Here is a 27,522-nt window from a genome sequence, read left to right as displayed (position 1 = left end):
ATATATATATATATACACGACAAAAGGTGCCAAGTGTTTTACAAAGATTATCTCATTTGATCCTCATACTCTGTTACCTAACTACAATGTCCTACTTTCAGTTCCTCACACATTAGTCTCCACCTAGGTGGCAAAGTAAATGGAGTACTGGGACTGAAATCAGAATGAGAAGAGCTCAAATACAGCAACAGACACTTCCTAACTGTGTGACCTTAGGCAAGTTTGGCTCAATTTTACTCAGTTTCTTTATTTGTAAATGGGAATGATAATAGCACCTATCTCCCATGGTAGTTGTGAGGATCAAACAACTTAAAAACTGTAGTGCTTGGCACATATTAAGTACTGTATGTTAGCTATTATTATTATTAATGTGATATGCTTATCCAATTACCAACAAGCAGACATGCCACTAGAGCAAAGTTTCATTATCTTTTTCATATTATGGACTCTTGGAAATCTAGTGAAGACTATGGATCTATTCTCAGATAAATATATATTTTAAAAGAATAAATATATATAAGGGAAATCAACTAAATTGCAGTTACCAAAAGAGGTTTTTAAAAAACAAATTCATAGACCCCTAGGTGAAGAACCCCTGCACTAAAGAAATTAATTGGATAAATCTTGACATTCTCACTATTAAAAAAAAAGAATGTGACAAAACAAAAACAAAAGAATGACTCTGTGGCAAAATGGAAGGCTGGTTCATAGATTTTACTAGGAAAATCTACAGAGTTTGCTGATTAATATATAATTACAAGGAAATGGCAGAGTTCATTTTATCATGTGTACAAAAACAAGGAGAAATATCATTTCAAGGGATGTTTGGTCATCTTATTATAGTACTTCATATTTGAAAAAAGACCATCCTAAAAAATTACTATTTATCATCATCAACTGGAAAGGATAAAGAGAGAGAAATTATGCAACAAATTTGATAATTACTGAGAAAAGGTAGGAAAACTATCCCTGGAGTATCCAACAATTTCCCATTAAGTGTCGTGTGTGTTATTTTAATCTCATTCTGTCATTATATACTGATTTCTTCATTATACATGGAAGCTCTGAGCTCTAAAATCCTGTGAAATTCATTCAGAATCTGATGGGAGTCATTAATAATGAATTTTCTTTAGATGGAGCAATTCAGACATTTTTACTCTTATAAACAAGATTTACATTTATTGCATGTTTCATAGGCTAGTTCAAAAAGATATTGTGCAAAGAGGAAAATATTTGGGTTTTCATGAGAGTAAACTGTGTAAATCTTGTATGTGCTTTTGTCTATACTTCTCATCAGAGTTTTGAAGCAATGAGGACTTCCCTCAACTTACTGCACAGAGCTAAAGCAAGTCCAGAGCAGATTTCAGAGACTGCCAATCAACTTCTTAAAAACTGAGTCATACATACGAAAGGGAAGAATAAGCTAATTAAAAGTCAATGGCTATATATCTTCTTGGTACAAAGTGGCATGACACCAAAAATTCTATTTCAGAGGAGAAATGTTGAGTGAGATTGGATATACCATTTTCTTGGTAGTAGACACTTAATTGAACAGTGAGGAAAAGCATTAGCAGGCATATACGGGGACTTTTCTGGGGCCATTTAAAGTAGGTCTTAAAAAATAAAATAAAAGTAGGTCTTTTGGGTAGCTTTGCATAAGGAAATATCAGAAGATTTTTATCCTTAAGGCATTCCTTGGATGGTCTTTAGGTATCTGTAGTCTCTCTTATCTTTTGAGGAACTGAATAGTAACCCCAAAGTAGTTAAGAGACATAGTACAAAAATGTGACTGCTTAATGATTTGGAAAGGAGAGAAGATAAACAGGCATACAATGGGAGTGAAGATGACAAATACCTTTTTCAATACCACTTACATCTTCAGAGATTCAAGAATACAAAACACAGTATCTATGAAGAAGCTTACATTCAATCACTTCCCAAGGTATAGTTTTCTGAGGGTCCTGTGACATTTGGCATAATATTTGGCAAAGTTTTTACCTTTGACCAGATGCCTTTGAGTTTTCTGGAGTAAACTCAGAGGCACCTGGACAAGTTAAAAACTTTTAATATACTATGTTAGACTAGAGTCTATGAAAAGACTTTCAGGAATAGGAAAAAGGAAAACTCAATCACAATGAAGATGATTCTAAAACTGGATTATGGAACAAGAAGTTAGGAGAGCAACAGGGAGATAAAAATTAAAACTTTAACTTGCATTTCTCACATATATTTTAATTTTTATTAATCCTCCTGACCTTTACAAAGTCCTATTATAATATTTTATTTTGGTATGGAAAGAAAACTGGGCTCTTAGAGGCTATGATATTAAATGCAAACTCTGCCTGGTCTGCCATGATAAAAAGGCTTCTAGTATGGCCCTGGCAAAAGAATAAATGTCTTTTGCAAAGATCTGCCTAGCTAAGTATAGAGAACATATTGCCAATAGGATTGTCATCTGGTGAAGAATTCTTTAGTCAAGACAACTGATAAAATTAAAAAAAAAAGACAAAATGGGATTTAGTCCTATGTGGCCTCCTTCTGCTTCTGCAGTGATCATGGCTGAGAGTTGTTAAGAAGCATAGCTTTTAGACCTTCTATAAACTTTTAATTTAGCTCTTGGTACCTTGAAGGTTAGGTATCCAATAAGAATTATATTACTGGAGGTATTGAATTATATCAGTCTTGAAATTCTTACTACAAATGAAGTCAGAAGACTTCTTTTTCTAAAGTTATCTTTAAAGGGAAGGATAACACAAGCATGTACAGGCAAATTAAGGATGTTACAGAAGTGGTTTTCATATGCATTCAGAAGCTATGAAAAAAATTCATGGGGTGTCTGATCATCCCATATTGTAGAAATAAACAAATATTTGCCAATCAGGAAAATAATTTCAGGTTATGTGCCAACACTGGTTGCAGAGAATGAGGCAGAAAAAATTTTATGAAGAGTTTGACAAGATCCTCCAAATTAAATTGACACATCCTTTGATATTCAATGATTTCAATGAAAAGATATAAACAGAGAAAATGGTGAAAAATTTGTTGAAAAATTTGATTTAGGATTAAAGAATCAAGGAAGCCAAAGGCTTGGATACTCATAGAAAATGCACTGCTTTAGGCAATAAATATTTTCTTTGAGCAAAGATTATTGTGGTGCTAAGCAATGTAAGTACTAAATATAATGAAAAAATGCTACTGACCATATGTAACGAACAGGAAATGACTCCTTGTTCATATGGAAATTATTCTTGAATCAGCAATTTGTGAAGAACAAGATCACTGATTTGTAAAGGTAAAGATTAAAATAAGTTTCAATTATAGATGAGACAATAAGAATGAGAAAAATATATCACTCAGTTCAATATTCACCTCTATACTGAACTAATAAGTTCTGGATGATAAAAAATGGAAAAGGAATGTCTATATAGACTTTGATACAGATTTTACTATATAAAAATTTATTTTATTATATAGAAGTTTAACTAATTACCAAAGTTAAACTGAAAGATCTTAGAAACAGATTTGGTCATCAATCACCTGATCCCTTGGCCCAGTGTAAAGATAAAGGAGCCAAATACAATATCATTTTAGAATGTATATGGCTTCTCTTGGAAACAAAAGTACATCTTTGTTAGGTTGTATGGCTATAAGTTATATAATTCTATGATCATTCAAGATGTCCCAAAGGGAAAGGAGACAGAATACAACACATTACAAACTAGAAATTATGAAGAAAGAGTGTAATAAATAATTTTACTGAAAGGTATGACTGGGTAAATGGATGAGTTGGTCACGTGAGATTGAGGAATAAGAGACAGAAAGGTCTATATGCTCAGTTACTATTCATGCAATGCAAAAAAGATGAAAAGGACCCTTGATAAATTCAGTGGAACCCAAGTGGTGATTTATGGGAGGACATAGATGAAAGTCACACCAGATGGGAAGGCATAGATGGGTGGTTATTTGCATTATTAGAAGGAATTCCCACATTGATAAGCAGACAGAATCATATATTCAACTATTCTTTTTTCTTAATTTATTTTTATTTTCAACATTCACTTGCACAAGATTTTGAGTTTCAAATTTTCTACCCATCTCTCCCCTCCGCCCAACCCAAGAGAGCAGGCATTCTGATTACTCCTTCTACCAATCTGCCTTCCCTTCTATCACCTCCCTCCCTTCTCTTATCCCCTTCCCTTCTATTTCCTGTATGGCAAGATAGATTTCTATACCCCATTGCCTGTATATCTTATTTCTCTGTTGCATTTAAAAAGCTATTTTTAACATTTGTTTATAAAACTTTGATTTCTACATTCTCTCCCTTCTTCCATCCCCACCCTCATTGAAAAGGCAAGCAATTTGATGTGGGTTATACATTTGTAGTCATGCAAAATATTTCCATAATAGTGATGTTGTAAAAGATTAACTATATTTCCCTTCATCCTATACTGCCCCCCCATTTATTCTATTCTCTTCTTTGACTCCGTTCCATCTCAAGAGTGTTTGCTTCTGATTACCCTTCCCCTGCCATTTGCCCTTTATTCTATCTTCCCCCCTCTCTTATCCTCACCCCCACTATTTTCTTGTAGGGTAAAATAGATTTCCATACTCAATTGAGTGTATGTATTATTCCCTCCTTCATCCAAATCTGATGAGAGTAAGGTTCACTAATCCCCTCTTCCCCTTACTATAAAAGCTTCTCCCCCCCTCTTTTATGTGAGATATTTTATTTCATCTACCTCTCCCTTTCTCTTTCTCCCAGTACATTCCTCTCTCTCACCCCTTAATTTTATTTTATAGATATCATTCCTTCATATTCAACTTACCCTGTGCCCTCGGTGTGTGTGTGTGTGTGTGTGTGTGTGGTCCATCCAAATACCCTAATACTGAGAAAGGTCTCATGAGTTACATTCCATTTAGGAATGTAAACAGTTCAACTTTAATAAGTCCCTCATGATTTCTCTTTCCTGTTTACCTTTTCATGCTTCTCTTGAACCTTGTATTTGAAAGTTAAATTTTCTATTCCGCTCTGGTATTTTCATCAAGAATGCTTTAAAGTCCTCTATTTCACTGAATATCCATTTTCCCCCTTGAAATATTATACTCAGTTTTGCTGGGTAGGTGATTCTTGGTTTTAATCCTAGCTCCTCTGACCTCAGGAATATCCTATTCCTGGCCCTCCAATCCCCTTAATGTAGAAGCTGCTAAATCTTGTGTTATCCTGATTGTGATTCCACAATACTTGAATTATTTCTTTCCGGCTACTTGTAATATTTTCTCCTTGACCTGGGAACTCTGGAATTTGGCTAAATATTCCTAGGAGTTTTCCTTTTGGGATCTCTTTCAGGGAGTGATCAGTAGATTCTTTCAATTTCTATTTTACCCTCTGGTTCTAGAATATCAGGGAAGTTTCCCCTGATAATTTCCTGAAAGATGATGTCTAGGTTCCTTTTTGGATCATGGCTTTCAGGCAGTCCAATAATTTTTAAATTTCTCTCCTGGATCTATTTTCCAGGTCAGTTTTTTTTTCAGTGAGATATTTCACATTGCCTTCTATTTTTTTCATTCTTATATAATTACTTGATTTCTCATAGAGTTATTAGCTTCCTTTTGCTCCATGCCAATTTTTAAGGAATTATTTTCTTCATTGAGCTTTTGGACCTCCTTTTACATGTGGCCAATTTTGCTTTTTAAGGCATTCTTCCCCTCATTGGTTTTTTGGACCTCTTTTGTCATTTGGATTAGTCTCTTTTTTAAGGTGTTATTTTCTTCAGAATTTTTGGGGGTCTTCTTTAGCAAGCTGTGGACTTGTTTTTCATGATTTTCTTGCATCACTCTCATTTTTTTATCCAATTTTTCCTCTCCATCTCATACTTGATTTTCAAAATCCTTTTTGAGCTCTTCCATGTCCAGAGATCAATTTGTATTTTTCTTAGAGGCTTTGACTATAGGAGCTTTGACTTTGTTTTCTTCTTCTGGTCATATAATTTGATCTTCCTTGTCATCAAAGTAAGATTCTATAGTCTTACGGTTTTTTTTTTGCTGTTTGCTCATTTCCCAGCCTATTACTTGACTATTTAACTCTCTCTTAAGGTAGGACTCTGCTTTTGGATTAGAGAGTGCACTGCCCCAGGCTTCCAGGGTTTTGTGCAAATGTTTTCAGAGACCTACAAATTTTCAGTACTTCCAAGGTAGTATGATTAAAGGAGAAGTGTTTACTCCTCTCCTCGTGTGTGCTCTGCTCTGTGAGTGACCACAAGCACTCTTTTCTGCCTTGGAACTGTGAGGAAGATGCCTTCTCCAACTTTTCCACAACCTCCACCATGCCAATGCTCCTTCTCACTCCACTACCACCAGGACTATGAGCTAGATCTAAGCAAGGGCAAAGCAAGAGAATCCTGCCTCAGAGACATCAAAGAGGTATATCCATGCAATCCCCCTCTGATCAGTCACTTGATCCTCCCCCACCATCTGTGGACCAAGAGCTCCAGAAGCAGCTGCAGCCACTGCTAGTGCCCTAGGTCTGGGGCCAGACCACACTCCTCTCCCACTCAGGTCCCATAGATCTTTCTTACTGGCCTTCTAAGTTGACCTGGTCCCTTTGTGACTGAGAAGTCTGGAAACCACCACAGCTGTCAGTGATTCATTCCCCTGAGGTCTACTTGGGGTATTACTGGGGCCTGGTCTATGCCTGTGTGACCCACATTGGATTGTGCTCCTCTCTCAGCCTGGTGTAACAGACCTTTCCTCTTGACGTTTTAGGTTGTCTTGGGCTAGAAATTTGTTTAATTCTGTCATTTTGTGGATTCTGTTGCTCTAGAATTTGTTTAGAGTCATCTTTTACAGGGGTTTGGGGGAGAGTTCAAGAAAGTCCCTGCATTCACTCCACCATCTTGGCTCTAACTCCCCCCCCCCACCCCATTCAACTATTCTTTAGGAAGCTCAGAAAAATAAAGAAAGACCCCATTCACATCCCAAACACCCTTGGGAGAATAGAATCACAGAACATTAGAAACAGGAGGAATATTAGAAATTATCTAGTCCTATTTCTTGATTTTAAAGATGAGGGAACTGAGACTTAGAAAACTGAAACTATAGTACCAAGGTGATAAGATCCAGTAAGTGGCAAAATAAATAGTAGAGATAGCAGAGATTAGAACATCTGATTCTTAGTTAAATATTCTCTTCATTTAACCAAGATGCCTCCTCTTTTTACTTATTAGTACTTATACCCTGTCTACTTCCAAGAAGGATATCAAGTTATTTGTAATATTATACACAATATAAATCAAGACAATTTAAAAATAAAAACAAAAAAAAATCAATGTGAAGAATGTAAAATATGATATTACCAGACACTTGGGATGAGTTAATTATTCTAGTTAGACATTGAATTTAGCTCTGAATTTCCTGGCAGGTAAGGCAAAAAGGGAAATAAGGTGGATTATATTGTTCTCATTATCTTGTTATAGGAAATATACACAATTAACCCACATAGGCAAACTTCTTCATTTTTTACCCCATATTCCCCTACAGGACTCTCTCTCTCTCCATTGTGAAAGTTCCCACTCTCCCCACTTCTGAGCTAAGCAATGGTCCGGAAATTATATATAGTTATAATCTAACTACTATCCAGAAACTCAAATCAGCTTCACATGTTTCATTGGGAAAACTTCCCTCCTGCCCCAGTCTATAAACTACATGTCCCTCAAATCAACTTGTGGCTGAGATAGACATCTCTCAGAGTGTCTGTTCTACCCTCCAAACAGTAATTTATCAGCGAAAGCCCTACCTTCTCCATTTTTTGTTGTGCATAGGATGGACTGAATAACAAAGGATGAACAAATATGGATGGGTTATGACCTTCATCACAGATCTATATTATCTTTCCCTCAAAACCCAACTCTCCTCCAAACATTCCTGTTACTGTCAAGGGTACCACCAACTTTTCCATCTCTTAGGTTGAGGACCTAGATGACATTTTAAAATCCTCATTCTTTCTCACCCATTCTATCTAGTCAGTTGTCAAACCATGTCATCTCTGCACAACAACTATATTATCTGTCCCTTCTCTTTATACACATCATAGCCACTACCCTAGCATTGGCCTTTTCACCTTTGACTTGGATAAAAGCTTCCAAATTGGTCTCCCAGATTCAAGTTTCTCCCCTCCCCAATTTATACTACACAGGGCTGCCAAAGTAATTTTACTAAAGAACAAGTCTGACTATATCACTCCCCAACTGTAATGGCAAGCAAAGTAGTACTTAGCATCTTATTTCAGCTATTTAATTATTTAGCATCTTGTTTCAGTTCAAGTTTTTTTGAGCCTTGCCCATGATTACATGAAGTCTTTGTTAAGAAACAGAACTTGTGAAACCCAGAGTGGGAGGAACTTACTGATGCAATAGGAAGGAGCTAATGACTACATATAAAGAGAAGCCCAAGCTGGGAGAGAGCAGAACTGAGAAGGAGAACAGTTGTGGAGGCCACCACTATTTTATATTTTATATTATGCTATTGCAAGATGCAAGAAAATTATGAAATGAGAGCCAACAGCCTGACTGAGGAAAATCACACCTTAAAAAATAGACTAACTCAAATGGCAAAAGAGGCTCAAAAAGGCAATGAGGAGAAGAATGCCTTAAGAAGCCAAATTTGCCAGATGGAAAAAGAATCTCAAAAGTTCAATGAGGAGAATCATTGCTTCAGAATTAGATTGGAGCAAATGGAAGCTAATGACTTTATGAGAAATCAAGATGCTGTTGAACAGATCCAAACAAATGAAAGAATAGAAGGCAATGCGAAATATCTCATGGGAAAAACCACTGACCTGGAAAATAGATCCAGGAGAGATAATTTAAAAATTATTGGGCTACCTGAAAGCCATGATCAAAGTAATAACCTAGAAATCATCCTCCAGGAAGTTCTCAAAGAAAACTGCCCTGATGTTTTAGAACCAGAAGGCAAAATAGGGGATGAAAGAATCCCCCAATCACCTCCTGAAAAAGATCCCAAAAAGAAAACTCCTAGGAATACTATAGCCAGGTTCTGGAATTCCCAGATTAAGGAGAGAATATTACAAGCAGCCAGGAAGAAACAATTTGAATATTGTGGAAATAAAATCAAGATAACCCAGGATCTGGAAGCTTCTACACTGAGGGATCAAAGGGCTTGGAATATGATATTCTGGAGGTCAAAGGAGCTGGGATTAAAACCAAGAAGCACCTACCCAGCAAAAATGAGTATCACATTTCAGGGGAAAATATGGTCATTCAGTGGAATAGAGGACTTTCAAGCATTCTTGCTGAAAAAAAGAGTTGAATAGAAAATTTGACATTCAGATACAAGAAGCAAGAGAAGCATGAGAAGGTAAACAGGGAAAAGAAATCAACTTATCAAAGTTGAAATATTAACATTCCTACATGGAAAAACAATAACTGTAACGTATGAAACTTTTCTCAGTAGTTGAAGAGAATAGAAATATATATATATATATATATATATATATGTCTATATATGAGGGTATATATGCATATGAATACATATGTAAATGTGTATATACATGTTTACAGGTATACATAGATAGAGGGCACAGGACCAATTTAATAGGAAGGGATGATACTTAAAAGGTGAAATTAAGAGCCGAGAGAGGAATATAATGAGAGGAGATGGGGAGAGACAGAATGGGGTAAACTATCTCATATAGAAGAGGCAAGGGAAAATGTTTACAATGGAGGGAAAGAATAGGAAGGCAAAAGGGAATGGGTCAACTTTATTTCCATTGAATTTGGCTTGGGGAGGGAATGAAATACACACTCCAGGAGAGTAGGGGGGGAAGGGGATGAGAGGGGGGATGATGGAAGGGAGGGCAGGCTGGAGGGGGAGGGAAGTTGGAAGCACCCACTTTTGAAAAGGGACTAGGTCAAAGTAGAGAATAGAACAAGTGGGAGGTGGGATAGGAGGGAGGGAAATATAGTCAGTCTTTTATAATATATCTACTATGTTATTGTTTTGCATTAGCCATACATGTACAATCTATACTGAATTGCTTATCTTCCCAGTAAGGGTGGGTGACAAAGGAGGAAGGTAATGAATCTGGAATTCAAAGTTTTAAAATCAAATATTTAAATATATATGTTATTATTAATACTATTTTACATGTAATTGGGAAATAAGATATACAGGCACTGAGGCATAGAGATCCACTGGAAAAGTCGAAAGGGCTATGGGAGAAAATATGGGAGACAGCAGGTTGGAGGAGGGGATATCCTGTGGGACTGCTATTTGGAGTGGTGGGTAAGGGAAAAAATAAAAAATAAAAATAAATAAAATAAAAAATAAAAAGCTTTTTTGCAAATTCGAGGTCATAGTCAATGCATGGCTGAATTCTCAGATAAATGCCTAAAATGCAGATATTATGTTATTGGTTGAAGTAGGATCCATATGTTTTAAATTCCAGATATAAGCGAGGTAGAACTGTTACTCTTTTACAGAATTTAATGTGATTGAGTTATATACCCTTACCTAGGATGAAGGCCTGGACCTATTTGAATATTGATAAAGGTTACAGAGGGCCTATAGGTAGGACCAATATAACCCTCCAAACAGAAGTATGTGTTTGATTAATCAGTTGAACATATACCTGGTTGAGACCTCAGAATAGATTGTCATGGAGAATTTGAAAATTTTAAGCACAAATTCTAACTATTAACTGTCTTGGCCAGATCCTTAGGAGTTATGAGAAAGAAAGTAGAGGTAAATTTCTTCTTTTATAAAAATAGTCATGAAAAAATAACATGTCCAGTCTTAATGAGTTGGTGGTAAAGCTGAAAAGGAAATCCATGTTTCCTGACGCCTTGTTGGCTAGAGTAGTGACCTTCAGAAAGCATTAAAACTATGAGAGAGACTCCTTAACTCAAAATGAGGAAAAATAACTGAATGCAGCTTTGGAAGTATACTTACCAGACCAAAGATGGAGCCCATCAAAGCCATAGGAGTATAGGTCATCACCAACGCCGTTGCCTCCCCAACCTTCTCCACCACCAGGGTAAGGAGCATAGCCTGGTGAAGAAGCCCAGCCTACCCGCAGGTGTGTGGGTTCTGCTGTTATGAAAGGATCCACCTGATCTAGTATTAGCTCAAAGTACCATTTCCTGTACTGAGCTGAGCCTTCAGCAACTCCAAGGAAAATATTTGGCCGGATGCTGAAATGGAATGTAAAAATCAGGTAACACCCACAGATTCTGCAGGACAATGAAGTACAGATGATCAGGGAACAGGAAGGGAAGGGCTAGTCATTTTGTACCTATAAAAGGGATGTGTATTTTTTGTTATTATTCCTGAAAAGTAGGAGTTGTAGGTATTTTGGGACTTAGCAGTTAACAAATACCTTCTTCAACTGGGAATATAAAATAAAGATTTATGTTGACTCTCTACACCACCACATCCTCATTTCTGCTATAAAAGTTAAGTGATAGTTTATCTCTACACCCAAACAGGTTTGAAACCTACATTCTTAAATGGAGATTATTTCATGATTATTGGGAGTAGCCCCTAGAAATCTGTTATAACTGAAGAAGGTTCATGGCAATGGCTTTATCATTTTGAGGCTATTATTATACTTTGTGTATTATAATTTATCTGTGTAAAGACTACTCTGGGCTAAAGGCTGACTTGAGGCAGAGTTTAATTTCAAAGGTCCAGTTCCTTTCAATCTAGAAGAGTCAAATCCTCTATATGTTCCAGGTCTTTTCTGGAAAATTGGATAACTAACTGGTGATAATGAAAAAAACCTGTTTTTGAAAACCTGGGCCCAGTAAAATCACAGCTTTGTCTTCCACTATTTAAAAATGTTCTATGTGATGCTCCTAGAAGGTAGAGGCAGAATAAGGACAGAAGAAAAGGTATTTAATTTTTTTTTCATTTTAGGGGACAGTAATAATGCATCTAATTAATAATTTTCTTTGGTTGGAGATTTCTGAATTGAATCTGCATAATATTCCTTCACTCTTAAGTCAGCCTGTCTGGTTTGTTCTCTACATGTAATTGTGTGATTTTATCCTTTCGTGTAAAATGGTCAAGTTAGGAGAAGCCAGAAACATGCTCAGGAGCACTAGAGGATGCTGTACTTATCACCTTTTGTGATCTACTGTTGTAGCACAGAAGAAGATTGAGAATGCCCTCCCATCCTATATAAATTCCAAGAAAGGAGGGGCCAAGTATATTTTTCCCTCTCTTTGTGGTCCAGACAAGGTTAAGTATGGTTCTTAGCAACACAGTAAAAACCCTACCTTGTCACATCATTAATCAGTCGGGTCTGGAGAAGCAAGTCTCTTCGGGGCAGCAGGTTGTCACAGATAAGATTCTGGTTGGCTCTTACTGCGACCCCATTACAGAGACAGAGAGAGCAAAGTACATCAAGAACCTGCAATGATATAGACAATAAAAATCACCAGGCAGTATAGATGGAAAAGAAACCTAAAATCCATGATAAGTTCCAGAAATTAACCACTACAGTACTTTACTATCAGGTTAGAGAATGTGCTAAGAAGTCCCAGAATTGGGCCATAGGAAAGTGATGAAAATACATATAAAAGTGTCAAGACTATTCACTCACTTATCAGTGGAATGTACCTACAAGATCCTTTTCCACCCTCAGCCACTTTACTCTATCTCCTGTCTCCCTCCCTCAGAGATATATTGATTTTGTAGGAAACAATTATACTTTCCTTCTAAGCCTAAAGACTTAGATTGATTAGCAGTGTGTCTAGGTTAAGTCTTCTAGAGTCACAAGCTAATGGCAAATAAAAAACATGCAAGGACCATATATGGAGCTGAAGCCTTCTAGTGTAGTTAAGAATTATAATGACCTGAAGGTAACTTCTAGGATCACAGGATGTTAGAGTTGAAAAGAATCTTAGAAACAATTTAGTCTATTAACCAATAAAAGCTTATTAAGCACCTATTATTTACCTGACACTGTGTTAAGTGTTGGGGATAAAAAAAAAAGGTAAAAGATAGTTCCTACTCTTGAGGAACACACACTCTAAAGGAGGAGACAACATACAAATAACTATGTACAAACAAGAAATATACAGAATAAATTCGAAACAATCAACAGGGGGAAGGTACTAGAATTTTTTTAAAAAAATTCTTTATTTTTACATTCACTTTTACAAGATTTTGAATTCTAAATTTTTCCCCTCCCCAAGACAGTATGCAATTGGATACAATCTAAAAGTGCAATTATAATAAATATCTCCACATTAGTCATGTTGTGAAAGAAGAATCAGAATCAAAGGGAAAAACAAGAAGAAAGAAAAAAACAACAAAAAAGAGAAAATGACATGATTCCATCTGCATTCAGACTCTATAGTTTCTTCTCTGGATGTGGATGACATTTTCCATCATGAGTCTTTTGGAGTTATTTTAGCTCATTGCATTGCTGAGAAGAGCTAAGTCTACCAAAGCTGGCCATCACACAATGTTGCTGTTACTGTGTACAATGTTCTCCTGCTCTGCTCACTTCACTCAACAGCAGTTCATTTAAGTTTTTCCAGGTTTCCCACCTGCTCCTCATTCCTTATGGTACAATACTATTCCATTACATTCATATACCACAACTTGTTTAACCATTCCCCAACTGAAGGGCATTCCCTCAGTTTCCAATTCTTGGATATAAAAAAAAAGTTGCTATAAACATTTTTGTCCATGTGGGTCCTTTTCACTCTTTCACAATCTCTTTGGGACACAGACCTAGTATCAATATTACTGAGATATCAAAGGGTATGCACAGCTTTTTAGCTCTTTGGGTATAGTTCCAAATTGCTCTCCAGGATGGTTGGATCAGTTCACAACTTCACCAACAATGCATTAATGTTCCAATTTTCCCACATCTTCTGAGGCATTCATTGTTTTCCTGTTTTGTCACATTAGCCAATCTGATAAGTGTGATGTGGTGTCTCAGAGTTGTTTTAATTTGCATTTCTCTAATCAATAGTGATTTAGAGCATTTTTTAACTCTGCCCTCTGATAAGCTGAATGTAGTCACATGGAGCCTGTGGTGGGAGGAGTTTGCTGAAGGGAAGCAGAGCCTACAGGAAGCTGAGAATGAGAGCCAGAGAGATGGTGGGAGAGAGAGGTTGAGGCAAGGAGATAGATTTGTGAATAAATATTGATCTAATATTGGTTTGTGGGAAGGATGCTGTGGCTCTTGGTGTTATTATGACTTCTTAATATCTTTGGTACTATGATGGAATCGACTTACTGGTTTTGGGATTTGGTTTTCTGGTGTCTAAATAAATGCTTCAGTTCTTTCCTCTATATGGAGAGTTTGCTATGTTTTGCAATCTAAAGTCATGTGATATTTATAGGTTGCTATAAATATTTTGTACAAATGAGACTTTTCCCTTTTTCTTTGATTTCTTTGGGATATAGACTTAGAAATGTTATTATTGGGTCAAAGAGTATACACAGTTTATAGTTTGGGAGAAGGGGTATAGTTTCAAATTATTCCCTAGAATAGTTGGAGCAATTAAAAACTCAACCAACAGTGCATTAGTGTCCCTATTTTTCTATATCCTCTGTAGCATTTGTCATTTTCCCTTTCCATCATGTTGCTATTCAGTCATTTCAGTCATATCTGACTCTTTGTGACCCTATTTGGGGTTTTCTTGGCAAGGACATTGGAGTGGTTTGCCACTTTCTTCTCTAGCTCATTTTACAAATGAAGAAACTGAGGCAAACACAACTTGCCCAGAATCACACAGCTACTGAGTGTCTTTCATGTTGGCTAATATGATAGGTGTGATGTAGAAAACCTCAGAATTTTAAAAAATCTACATTTCTCTAGTTATTAGTGATTTTAAACATTTTTTTCCTTTTTTGGAGTGGGGAAGATAGGGCAACTGGGATTAAGTGACTTGCCTAAGGTCACACAGCTAGGTTTCTTTTTTTGTGTTAAGTGTCTGAGGCTGGATTTGAACTCAGGTCCTCCTAACTCCAGGGCTGGTGCTCTATTCACTGTGCCACCTAGCCGCCCCTTAAGCATTTTTTCATATGACTATTGATACTTTGATTTCTTCCACTGAAAACATTTTCCTAGGTTATTTATCAATTGGGAAATAGCTCTCATTCTTAAAAATTTGGCTTACTTCCCTAGATATATGAAAAATGAGGTCTAAACTTGCTACAAAGGTATCACCCTCTTCCCTCTTCCTCCCTCTTCCCCCCCGCCCAGTTTCTGGCTTTACTTTTTGGTTGCACTGGTTTTGTTTGTGTAAAACCTTCTTAATTTTACAAAATCAAAATTATTCATTTTACTTCCTGTGAACCTCTCTCTCTCTTGTCTGGTCATAAACTCTTCCCCATCTGTAGATCTGACAAGTAATTTCTTCCATGCTCCACTTAATTTGTTTATGATATCACCCTTTACATTTAAATTATCTACTTATTTTGAACCTATCTTGGTATGTTGTATGAGATGCTGGTCTATGCCCAGTTTTTGCAAGACCACTTCTTAGTTTTCTCAGAAGTTTTTGTCAAATAGTGAGCTCTTATCCAAATAGCTGAGATCTTTAGGTTTATCAAACATTAGGTTACAGTGTTCATTTGCTTCTTTATATTATGTACCTAATCTGTTCCATTGATCAACAACTCTATTTTTTCATCTAGTACCAAATTATTTTGCTTATTACAGCTTTGTAATATAGTTTGAGATCTGGTACTGCTAGGACGCCATCCTTCCCATTTTTTCATTGATTCTCTTATTATTTTTGCTTTTTATTATTCCAGATGAATCATTGTTTTACTTTGTTTTGTTTTTCCTAGCTCTACAAAGTAATTCTTTGATGGTTTTAATGGCATGGCACTGCAAAAGTAGAACAATTTAGGTAATATTGTCAATTTTATTATATTGATTATATTGATTCAGTCTACTAATGAGCAATTAATACTTCTCCAATTATTCAGATCTGTCTTTATCTGTGTGAACTGTTTTGTAATTGTGTTCATATATGTCTAACATGTGTCTTGGAAGATAGACTAGGAAGCAATTATATTATCTGTAGTTATTTTAAATGAAATTTCTTTCTGTCTCTTCCTGCTGGATTTTGTTGATAATATATAGAAATATTGATGGTTTGGTTTTATTTGTTATCCTTCAACTTTGCTGAAGCTGTTAATTGTTTCAGTTAGTTTTTTAAGTTGATCCTCTAGGGTTCTCTATGTAAACCATTATATCTTCTGCATCATGGTACAATAATATTCCATTCCATTGCCATTTGTTCAGCCATTTCATAAGAGATGTCTTTCCACCTTTGCTTCCAACTTTTGATTGCCCCAACACCCCTCCCCCCATCCCTTCTTCAGGATCATGAAATTTGTTTTGCTTGTGGCTATTCCCTCTCTACTATTAGCTTCAATTTTAATAATCACTCTCCCTTCCCTGACTATTCCCTCTTGCATCATATGTTTTCATGCTAAAATCTGCATACATGTGTGTGTTTACATGTATATGTACAATAAGTTCAACCCTCTTTTGCCAGCTCAGCCTCCTAAATAACTTTGCCTTTCCAGGTTTCTTCACACTCATGTTTTCATTTCAAAGTCCCTACTCAGTTCTGGTCTTTTCATCAGGAATACCTGAAAATCCTCTATTACAATAAAGATTCATTTAGTCCCCTAAAGGATTATACTCAATGTTGGAGAATAAGTTATTATTGGCTGTAAGTCTACATATTTTCCTTTTAGAATATTATATTCCAAGATCTTGAAGCTAAGTAGATGGTATAATGGGTAAAAGTCAAGAAGACCTGATTCAAATATCACTTATCTGTATGACCCTACATGAGTCATTTACCCTCTCTTGGCCACAGGCTCCTTCATAGGGCATAAGAATAGCACCTGCCTCATAGGTTCGGTGTGAGGATCAAATGTGATAATATATGTACAGTACCCAGAAAACTTTAAAACATTATGTAAATGCTAGCTATTTAGTTATTATATGATGTTTTTTTCCCCATTTTAGTTTGAAATGACCAGGTCTTGAATGATCCTAACTGTAGTTTCTTGGTCCTTCAACTTTCTTTTCTGGCTTCTTGAAGTATTTTCTTTTTTTTGACATGAAGTTCTAGATTTTGTCATTCTTGTGGTCTCTCCTTCTGGAGTTTCTTTTAAGATGTGTTCAATGGATGCTTTCTGCACTTTTTTCTCTGATTCTAAAAGGTGTTGGTAGCTTTCATTTATGGTTTCTTGAAACACAGCACTGACTTTTTTTTAATTGTAACTTTTAGGTACTCTAGTGATATTTATATTACCTCTCTTTAACTTGTTCTTTAGGTCAGTTGTTTTAAAAACATATTCATTTGTATTTTATGTATATTCTTTTCTGTTTTCAGTTTTTAATTTTTATATTTCTTGTTACATCATGAAGTTGTTGATTCTTTTTTGATTATTCTAATTTTCAGGAAGTCTGCTAATTGGGTAGGAGTTTTTCACTTTCTGTTCTAAGTTATTTATTCTTCTAATTTTTTTTCTCCAGAGCTTCTATTCAACTTTCTTTAGCTTTTGCTTCATTTTCTTTAGATATTTATTTAGTCCTTGTGGATAATTCATGTTTTCTTTGGAGTTTGCTTGCAGTTGGTATAGAGTTATTCTCTGATTCTAGGTTGTATTTTTGGCTATCTTTGGATGAACAATTCTTTCTAATGCTCACTATAATTTTACTCATCTCTAGAACCTTAGTTTCTAAATTGGGATTTTATTCCAGGGTCAGACTAGGCCCCCCCTGTTGAACTTTTGGGTAGAATGGCCATCCCTGCTTGGTTTTCTTCTGGGTCACCTGGATTCTAGCACTGACCTACATCTCCTTTTGTTAGCCACCACCTCTAGATATCTGAAGTTGAAAATAATAGATCTTCAGAGTCTGCTATGGTGTCTCAGAACATAGCTAGAGATCGTGCATTGTCTTGTTCTGAAAGCTGATGTGTCAGGCTGGTTAGTTCAACTTCCAGTTGCATTCAATGTCCCCAATATGGGTTTCTGACTAACCTAGGGTTTTCTCAGGGGATCCCTCCTCTCTTTCTGCTTCATGATAGCCTTGCAGGTTGCACATATCACTGGTCATCTCCTACATAAAGCTTTCCTCAATACCTTAAATAAGACTGTGATAGTAACAACCTTCCTTTCCCAGAATGCACCTAATAACACAGTGGATAGAGCACTGGGACTGAAATGAGGAAGACTCGAGGTCAAATCTGGCCTCCAACACTTCCTGGCTGTGTAACTGTAAGCAAGTCACTTAATTTCTGTTTGCCTCAGATTCCTCAACTGTAAAATGGGGATAATAATTGTACCTACCTCACTGGGTTGTTGTGAGGATCAAAGATATAATATTTGTAAAAATGCTTAGCACAATGCCTGGCATATAGTAAGCATTGTATAAATGCTTATTTCATCTTTTCCCTCTTGCATATAATAGAATTTGCTTTGAAACTCTCTGATAAACTTAACCATAATCAACTACATTATTTGGGGATCTGTATAAAAATTTTTAAATTTAATATTTATTTTTCCTCATTACATGCAAAATGTTTCTAGTATTATTTCATTTAAATTTTGAATTCCAAATTGACTCCCTCCTTTCTTCCCTTCTTTCCTCTCCACTAAGAAGGCAAGCAATTTGAGCAGTCATGCAAAACATAATTCCCTATTAGTCGTTGGGGGAAAAAAACACAGGCAAAAAAGAAAGTTGGAAAAAAGTATGCTTTGATCTGCATTCAGACATTGTCTCTTCTTTCTCAGGAGGTGGATAGTATTTTTCATCATAAGACCTTCAGAATAGCCTTAGATCACTGTATTACTGAGAATAGCTAAGTCATTCTCAGTTGATCATCATACAATATTGCTGTTGCTATGTACAATCTCATGGTTCTACTAATTTCACCTTTCATCAGTTCATGTAAGTCTTCTCAGGTTTTTCTGAGAACATCCTGCTCATCATTTTTTATGGTACAATAGTATTCCATCAAAATAAAATACCACAACTTTTTCAGCTATTCCTCAATTGATTGTCATTCTCTCAATTTCCAATTCTTTGCCATCACAAAAAAAGAGCTACTATGAATATTTTTTTGTACTTATAAGCCCTTTTTTATTTCTTTTCTTTTGGGATATAGACCTAGTAGTAGTATTGCTGGGTCAGTATTTGTATAGTTTTATAGCCTTTTGGGCATAGTTTCAAATCACTCTCCAGAATGGTTGAAGCAGTCTACAACTTCACTAGCAGCACATCAGTGTCCCAATTTTCCTATATCCCTCCAATATTTGTCATTCTCCTTTTCTGTCATATTAGCAAATTTGACAGGTGTAGTATGGTAGTATCTCTGAGTTGTTTTAATTTTCATTTTTCTAATCAACAATGATTTAGAACATTTTTATATGACTAGATATAGCTTTGATATCTTTTTCTGAAAACTGCCTGTTCATATCCTTTGACTATCAATTGGAGAATGACTAATATTCTTCTTCTTTTCTTTTTTTTGCTTTTTGGAGGGCAATTGGGGTTAAGTGACTTGCCCAAGGTCACATGGCTAGTTTTTCTGTTAGGTGTCTGAGGCTGGATTTGAACCCAGCTCCTCCTGACTCCAGGGCCAGTACTCTATTCACTGCACCACCTAGCTGCCCCCTACAAATATTCTTTTTTTTTTTTTTAGGACAATTGGGGTTAAGTGGCTTGCCCAAGGTCACATGGCTAGTTTTTGTGTTAAGTGTCTGAGGTTAGATTTAAACTCAGGTCCTCCTGACTCCAGGGCTGGTGTTCTATTCACTAGCTACCCCTATGACTAATATTCTTATAAATTTGACTCAGTTCTGTATATATGTGAGAAGTGAGACTTTTATCTAAGAAACTTGGGGCAAATTTTTATCATACTCATGATTACTGTGTATTTCCCTTCATCCTATTCCCCCATCCCCATTTATCTTTTTCTCTCTCTCCTTTCACCTTGTCCATCCTCAAAAGTGTTTTGCTTTGACTATGATATCCCCCAATTGCCTTCCCTTCTATCAGCCCCCCTCTTTTTTATTCCCTTCCCCTTCTCTTTCCTAATAGATTTAGATTTAATAATATCATAATATAATTATAATAATATATTTAATTAAATATAGATTACTATACTAAACTGAGTGTGTATGTTATTCCTCCTTTGAGCCAATTCCATTGAGAGGTAAGTTCAAGTGTTTCCTCTCAACTCCCTCATCTTCCACTCCACTGTAAAAACTCTTTTGTGACCCTTTTATGTGAGCTAATTTATTTCATTCTCTCTCTTCCTCCTTCTCCCAGTGCATTCCTCTTTCTCATCTTTAATTTTTTTTTTAGATATCAACTGATCATATTCAAATTACAACTGTGCCCTCCATCTATATATATACTATTTTAAACTGCCCTAATCATGATAAAGCCCTTAGGAGTTACAGTTATCACCTTCCCATGTAGGAATGTAAACAATTTAAGCTTATAGAATCCCTTATGATTTCTCTGCTCACCTTTTTATCTTTCCCTCGAGTCTTATATTTGAAAGTCAAATTTTCTATTCATTTTCAGTCTTTTTGTGAGGAATGTTTGAAAGTCCTCTATTACATTAAACATCCACTTTCCCCCCTGAAAAATTATAATTTTGTTGGGTAGATGATTCTTGATTGTAATCCTAGTTCCTTTGCCCTTCAGAATATCCTATTCTAAGTTCTTAGTTACTTTAATATAGAAGATGCTAAATATTGTGTTATCTTGATTGTGGCTCCATGACATTTGGATTGTTTCTTTCTGGCTGCTTATAATATTTTCTCCTTGACCTGGGAACTCTGGAATTTGGCTATAACAACTCCGGGAGTTTTCATTTTGGGAGGTGACTGATGGATTCTTTCAATTTCTATTTTACCCTATAATTTTAGAATATCAGGGCAGTTTTCCTTGATAAATTGTTGCAAGATAATGTCTAGGCTCTTTCTTTGATGATGGCTTTCAAGTAGCCTTACAATTCTGAAATTATCTCTCCTCAATCCATTTTCCACATCAGCTGTTTTTTCCAGTTAGATTTTATTTGTTCATTCTTTTAACTTTGTTTTATTGTATCTTGTGCCTCTCATGGAGGCATTAGCTTCTACTTGCCTGATTCTAATTTTTTTTTGGAGGGCAATTGTGGTTAAGTAACTTGCCCAAGTTTACACAGCTAGTTTTTTTGTGTTAAGTGTCTGAGGCGGGATCTGAACTCAGGTCCTTCTGACTCCGGGGCTGGTGCTTTACTCACTGCACCAACTAGCCACCCCTCTGATTCTAATTTTTAAGGAATCATTTTCTTCAGTGAACTTCTGTACCTCCTTTTCCATTTGGTCAATTCTGCTTTTTAAGTCATTCCTCTCTTCAATGAATTTTTGTGCCTCTTTTATAATTTGATCTAGTCTGGTTTTTAAGGTGTTATTTTCTTCAGTATTTTCTGTGCCTCCTTTACCAAACTACTGACTCTTTTTTCATGATTTTCTTACATCACTCTCATTTCTTTTCCCAGTTTTTCTTCTACCCCTCTTATCTGACTTTTAAAAATCTTTTGGATTTCTTCCAGGAATCCTTTTTGAGCCTAAGACCAAGTCACATTTTTCTTTCAGGCTTTGGATGTAGCAGTTTTGACTTTGTGTTTTGAGCTTCCCTGACATTACAGGGTGTTCTATGGTCAGGTTTTTTTTCCTGTTGTTTGCTCCTTTTCCAGCCTATTTCTAGACTTTTAACTTTATGCTAAAGTTGGGCTCTCCTTTCAGGGTCAAGGGGGCACTGTCCCAAGCTTCAGGTTCTTTGTACAACAATTTTCAGAATTAATTATGGAAGTGTCTAAGTTTTCAGCTCTTCCAAAGTGATATGATCTAAGGAGAAGCATGTTTACTACTTTCTTGACCTGTGCTCTGGTCTGTGAGTGCCTATAAGCACTCTTTTCAACCCAAGAACTATGACCAGGGTCCCCGTTTCCCTGCAGTCACAAGTTCTAATGCACTGGTTCTTCTTCTCACCCTGATACTGTGACCCAGGATGGCAACCCAGATTTCCATATGGGCAATGCAATGTAGTCACGTACCCAGTTTCAGCAAAGGGATCCCATAACATCCTTCTGATCAATTGCCTGATCCTCTTACTATCTGTGTGTTGAGAGCTCCAGAAACCCCTGTCACCAATTGTCCCATGGCTTGTTGTTATCTTGCCAGGGCAATGCCTATGCTGAACTGTGTTCCACTTTCTCTCTGGTTTGACAGAACTTTCTGACTGACTTTTGAAGTTATCTTGGGCCAGAAAATTGTTTCACCCCAAGCTTTTGTGTGCTCTGTTGCTTCAATATTTGTTTTAAGGGATCATTATTAAGTTTTTGGAGGGGAATCTGGGAGTGCTCAGTAATCCCTGCCTTTTCTCTATCATTTTGGCTCTTTCCCCTCTCTATAATAATTTTGTACTAAACTGAACTCTCTGAAGGTAGATACTATGTCACAGTTGATCTTTGTATCATGCCTAGAACTTGGTTCATTGCACCATAGGACCTTAAATATTTGTCACATACATGAAGAAATGAGATAAGCAGGACATTTGTTATAGTCCCATTTAACATATGAAGAAAATGAAACATACCAAAGTGAAATGACTTTCTTAAGATTACAGAGCCAGTTAGTGGTAGAACTAGCACTTAAATCTAGGTCCTCTAATTCCAAACCCATCACTCTTTGAAAGAACCTCTCTCACCACTCTGCACCACTTTCCCCTTTTGTGACATTAATGAATGGCTGCTGGCTCTCTAACGGACCAGTAGAGCATTGCTTCTCCACTTCAGAGTCTTTCGGCCTTAATTGTCCCTTTATGCTCAAACATATAATTTCAAATTTGACAATGATTTGAAGGAAGCAACAGTGATTTCCATGGGAAGGGGGACAATACTGGTCAAAGAGACAACTAGGGTTTGACATCTATAGATTTAAATATTCTTGGTACCAAACCACAAAATGATAGTGAAAATTTAAGACTTAAGTCACAGAGACTCTTGTGAGTCTGTAAGGGGGAAAAGCAGTACAACAGATACCCAAGTTTGGGGTCATGCTCCATCACTTCTGTGTTGCTCTTAAAAAATGAGATATGTGCATGAATGTATGTTCACACATTGCTGCAGAGATAGTGTGGTAGAAATAATTCTTTTTACATGCTACATGTAGGGTTGAAAAGCTGTCAAAACAATTTGGCCTGGCATGATGATTTCATACTAATTTCTACTACGAAGGGTTCTAAGAAAGCTACCACAATACCACTATGACAACCTGGGATACATTTCACTTTGATACTCAAATTATACTATGGCATAATTTTTATTTTAAAAGGGCCTTCATTCTGGACAATCACACCTTCTGCTCCAAATCTACTAAGAAAAAAAATCAAATTATACTCTTCATAGCTATGAGTACAATTTCTAAAACAAAGATAAATTTGGCCGAGGTTTCACTAAATATCCAAAAATTTTCAAAGAGAAATTAGAGCTGAAAGGTTAAAAGCTACAAAACCTAAGCTAAGCACCAACTCTCTGAGTGTATTTCAGCACTTTGACTTAGGCTGTTGGTGATTTTCTTTTTCTTTAAAATGGGAAGGATGATAAACAAGCTTGCTTCTAAATAATATCTATTAAATGTTTTGTGGCTTCTGGTTGAAAGAACCTATAATATAGATAACATGGTATAATTAAAAAGTCCCTGTGGAGAAACATTGATTAGAGTAAGCGCTCTATCAATAGACTTCAAAGATATTTGTATGTAGCTATTGGCTTATACTTCTGTGTTACTTGAGTACATATCAATTATTTCTATTACAGTTAGCGGGAAGGAAGGAACATGTTGGCATGCAGAGAAAAATGGTTCTAAAAACAAAGCCTCATGCCTATTTCTGATTTATTGTATTTTGGAAAGTAATTTGAGATCTCACATATTGCTTTCTATTCTTTGCCAAATAATGTTGCAGGTGTTCAAGTCCATGACTTGCATACTTTCTAAGTATGCTGTGTATCATCTAAACAATATTGCAAAAAGAAACTCATTTCCCTTTCCCCAAAAATTCATTTGTGATTTATGGCATCAAAGGCTGAAGGAAGATTAAAAAATATGGACCTATAAAAACAAATCAACTTCAACTCCCTTAGAGGGACACAACTGCTTGCCCTAATCTTTACTCCAACTGTACAACCTAGATCTTAAAAAAAATTACACTTATCTACAAATATCATTCTGATCATCAATTCTTTGTAGAGATTAGCATCTAGAAAATCTTTTACCTTCTAGAGTTGTAAAGGGATCTCATCCATTTTGGGGTTGCATTTATATACTGTCAAGCTGGTATCATAATGAGGTTCTATTCTATTGATTTTCTGCTCTATATTTCTCTATATGTGTATAAGTATCGTCTTTCTGTCAACAAACACCTGGCCTGGAGGATAGGAAAAAGTACTGAATCAATGTATTTGGCCTTGTATGATACCTAGAGCTTAATTAAGAATTTGGTTATTATAGTAACAATTGATATAAAACAGTTTAAGTTTTATCAAGCATTTCATATAGTTTCTGTGAACCTCAAAACAGTCCTTAGAAGTAGCTGGTATAGACATGGATATCTTAGTTTTATAGGAGAGGAGACAGGCTCAGAGAGATTAAGTGTCTTGCCTTGAGTCATGCTGTTAAACAGAATTAGTAGGTGGGATTTGAACCCCAGGCTTCCTGACTCTACATCCTTAGCTTTTTACTGTACCACACTGATGACAAAATCTTGGGTGTGGAGAAGAAATTAGGAACCATGATCTCAAATAAAGCTTGGATGTTTTGCTGGTCTTGCTGTGCATCAGTCTTACTGTGCATCAGTCTTACTGGACAGCTGGTGAAACTAAGAAAGAATCCTGCCAAAACATCTTCTATGGAACTAAGAGAAAATTCTTACAAAGTGTTCTAAACCCCTGGAAGGATGGCACCACATCAACTCAAATTGCTCTGTTATTCTTGCCACACCTACCTTGTGATTGCGGCCATGTTTATCCAGAAGAGAAATGATGGACTTTATGTGTCCTTCTGATATCAAATTTAAGGCTTCTGGGCTTTCAATCAAGATGCAATGCAATACCTCCAAAATACCTAGATGAAAATTATAAAAATCATTTGGACAATTAGTAACCTGTAGTCCATAATAAAATTTAGAAAGCAAAGAATGAAAATGGCATCCTAAGGAAAATAAATAATATCAACTTATCAAATTTACTTAATGTCTCACGATGGAAGATGAAGTTATTTGTGATGGACTCTAAATCTCCTGGGGCAAACCAGCCTGTAGTGTAAAGTTAAGTGTGACGAATTACCTAATAAAAATCAATCACTGTCTCAAAACATGAAAAGGGAGCTGGAGAGTGAAAGTCTTATTGGTTTAAACCAAGACAATTCTTGATTAAAAGTAAGCATAGGAACAGTTCTATAATTTATGATAAGTGCTACAAGATACTCAAATTATACAGATTATCTTTTTTAAAAGAACCTGAATTGAGACCTTTTGTCATCAACTTCATAGTAAATGACAGGCAGGTAGAACTGCTTCAAAAATTCTAACACGCTCTAAATTTACTAAAAACAGAGACTGTCTTCTCTTCCCTTTGTTCTTGTACCTGGGTATTTAGGGTAGTTCTTCAAATAGAAAAGCACTTATTAAACATAAACTGTCGAATTAACATGTTCTTATACTTTCAGATCATAATCTCATAAAGAAAGTTCTTTGGAGATCAATTCCTTAAGAAGCTTGGTTCCTCAATACCCTGTCCATTTTGGATTTCATTAGATTCATTTTTGCCACATCTGCTACCTACTGGATATCTTGTAGACATATTAAACTGAACATATCGAAAAGTGATTTCATTTTCCCTCCTCTAAAACTCTCCCTTATTCCTAACTTCTCTATTATTATTGGGGATACCACCATTCTCCAAGTCCCCTAGGTGTCAACTACACACACCCACTATGTTGTCAAGTTCTGTCATTTCTACCCTGGCAACATCTCTCATTTACATATATATGTGTGTATACACACACACATGTGTATACATATATATGTATACACACACATACATATTAACTTCTCTCCTATGACACAGCTGTCAACCTAGTTTAAGCCCTTATCACCTCACACTTGGACTATTTGCAATAGCCTGTTGCTTGGTTTGCCTGCCACAAGTCTCTTCCCTTTCCAGTTAATCATATACTTAGCTGCCAAAGGTCTGACCATATCACTCACCTACTTAATAAACTTCAGTGGCTTCCTATAATCTTCAAGACCAACTAACTATAAAGTTATCTGATTTTTAAAGCCCTTATAAACCTTGCCCTCCTCATACTTTCCCAGTCTTCTTCTACCTTACTCTCTTTCATGTACAGCAGTCTCCTTGCTATTGCTTGTACACAACACTCCAGCTCCTCGCTCTAAACATTTTTCCTGGCTCCTTTCCCTATGCTTAGTGTTAGTTCTCTCCCTTATCTCTATTTCCTGGCTTTTGCTGCTCCCTTCAGGTCCTAGCTAAAATCCCACTTTGTACAAGAAGCCTTTCCGTATTTCCCTAAATGCTTGTGCCTTTCCTCATATTAGAAAGAATTTCCAATTTACCTTGTATACATTTTATATGTAAAAAATTGTTTATGTGTTGCTTTCCCCTCTGCCCTTCCCCTCCTTCATTAGAATATAAGTTCCTTGAGAGCAGGTACTCTTTTTGCCTTACTTCATATCTCCAGAGCTTAGTGCAGTGCCTGGCACATAGTAAACACTTAACATATGCATATTGTTGTTGAAACATTTGAAAAACATTTGGACAAGACACAAAGCAAGGCAGAAGGGATGGAAAGGCACAAGGCAGAGAAGAAACTTAGCTATAACTGCTAAAATATCAGCTACATACTAAGAATGAAATGAGGAACAAAACCTTTCCAACTCACATAGAAGTTAGCAGTATCTTTCATATAACCTCTCACATTCATGGCTTAGAATTTAGAGACCCACAATATAAGCTTTCATTAGTGATGATCTATACTTGGTTCACCAATAAGGGCTATGGTTATGATAGCAAAGACATTTTAGGAAATGAATTAGGATGATTCACTTCTTTTTTCAGGCCAAAGTGGTTTCATAGCACTGTTTGAGCAGAAAATTAACAAAAAACCCCAAAGGAACCAAAGGAAGAGGATTGCCAGAACTAATAAAAGAGTGAAAGCAACAAGTGAGATGAACATATACTAGAAAAGAAAAGGAAAAGGAATCTAAAAAGAGGAAAGTGGAAAAAAGAATGCAAGATAAATACAAACATGCACACAGAAGAGCAATGAGACTATTATAGAAAACTAGTTGTAGAGGAAGGAAGGAAGGAAGGAAGGAAGGAAGGAAGGAAGGAAGGAAGGAAGGAAGGAAGGAAGGAAGGAAGGAAGGAAGGAAGG

The 27,522-nt window shown here is 36.1% G+C and overlaps 1 protein-coding gene across 1 annotated transcript in view; it reads right to left on the bottom strand.

Annotated features, from left to right (window-relative positions):
- Nucleotides 1-27,522, bottom strand: part of RYR3 (ryanodine receptor 3) — a 777,114-nt gene that overhangs the window by 388,779 nt on the left and 360,813 nt on the right. Inside the window, exons 16-18 of the mRNA XM_069097663.1 lie at nt 25,073-25,191; nt 12,294-12,427; nt 10,966-11,207 (exon numbers count right to left, since the gene is read on the bottom strand). Coding sequence (XP_068953764.1) covers nt 10,966-11,207; nt 12,294-12,427; nt 25,073-25,191 — 495 coding nt within the window. The remainder of the gene's footprint in view (nt 1-10,965; nt 11,208-12,293; nt 12,428-25,072; nt 25,192-27,522) is intronic.

Source organism: Petaurus breviceps, unplaced genomic scaffold (assembly GCF_028583685.1).
Source record: "Petaurus breviceps papuanus isolate PSGF00001 unplaced genomic scaffold, PetGlider_PUasm1.0 37, whole genome shotgun sequence".
Classification (NCBI taxonomy): domain Eukaryota; kingdom Metazoa; phylum Chordata; class Mammalia; order Diprotodontia; family Petauridae; genus Petaurus; species Petaurus breviceps.
This window is presented reverse-complemented; position numbering and strand designations above follow the sequence as displayed.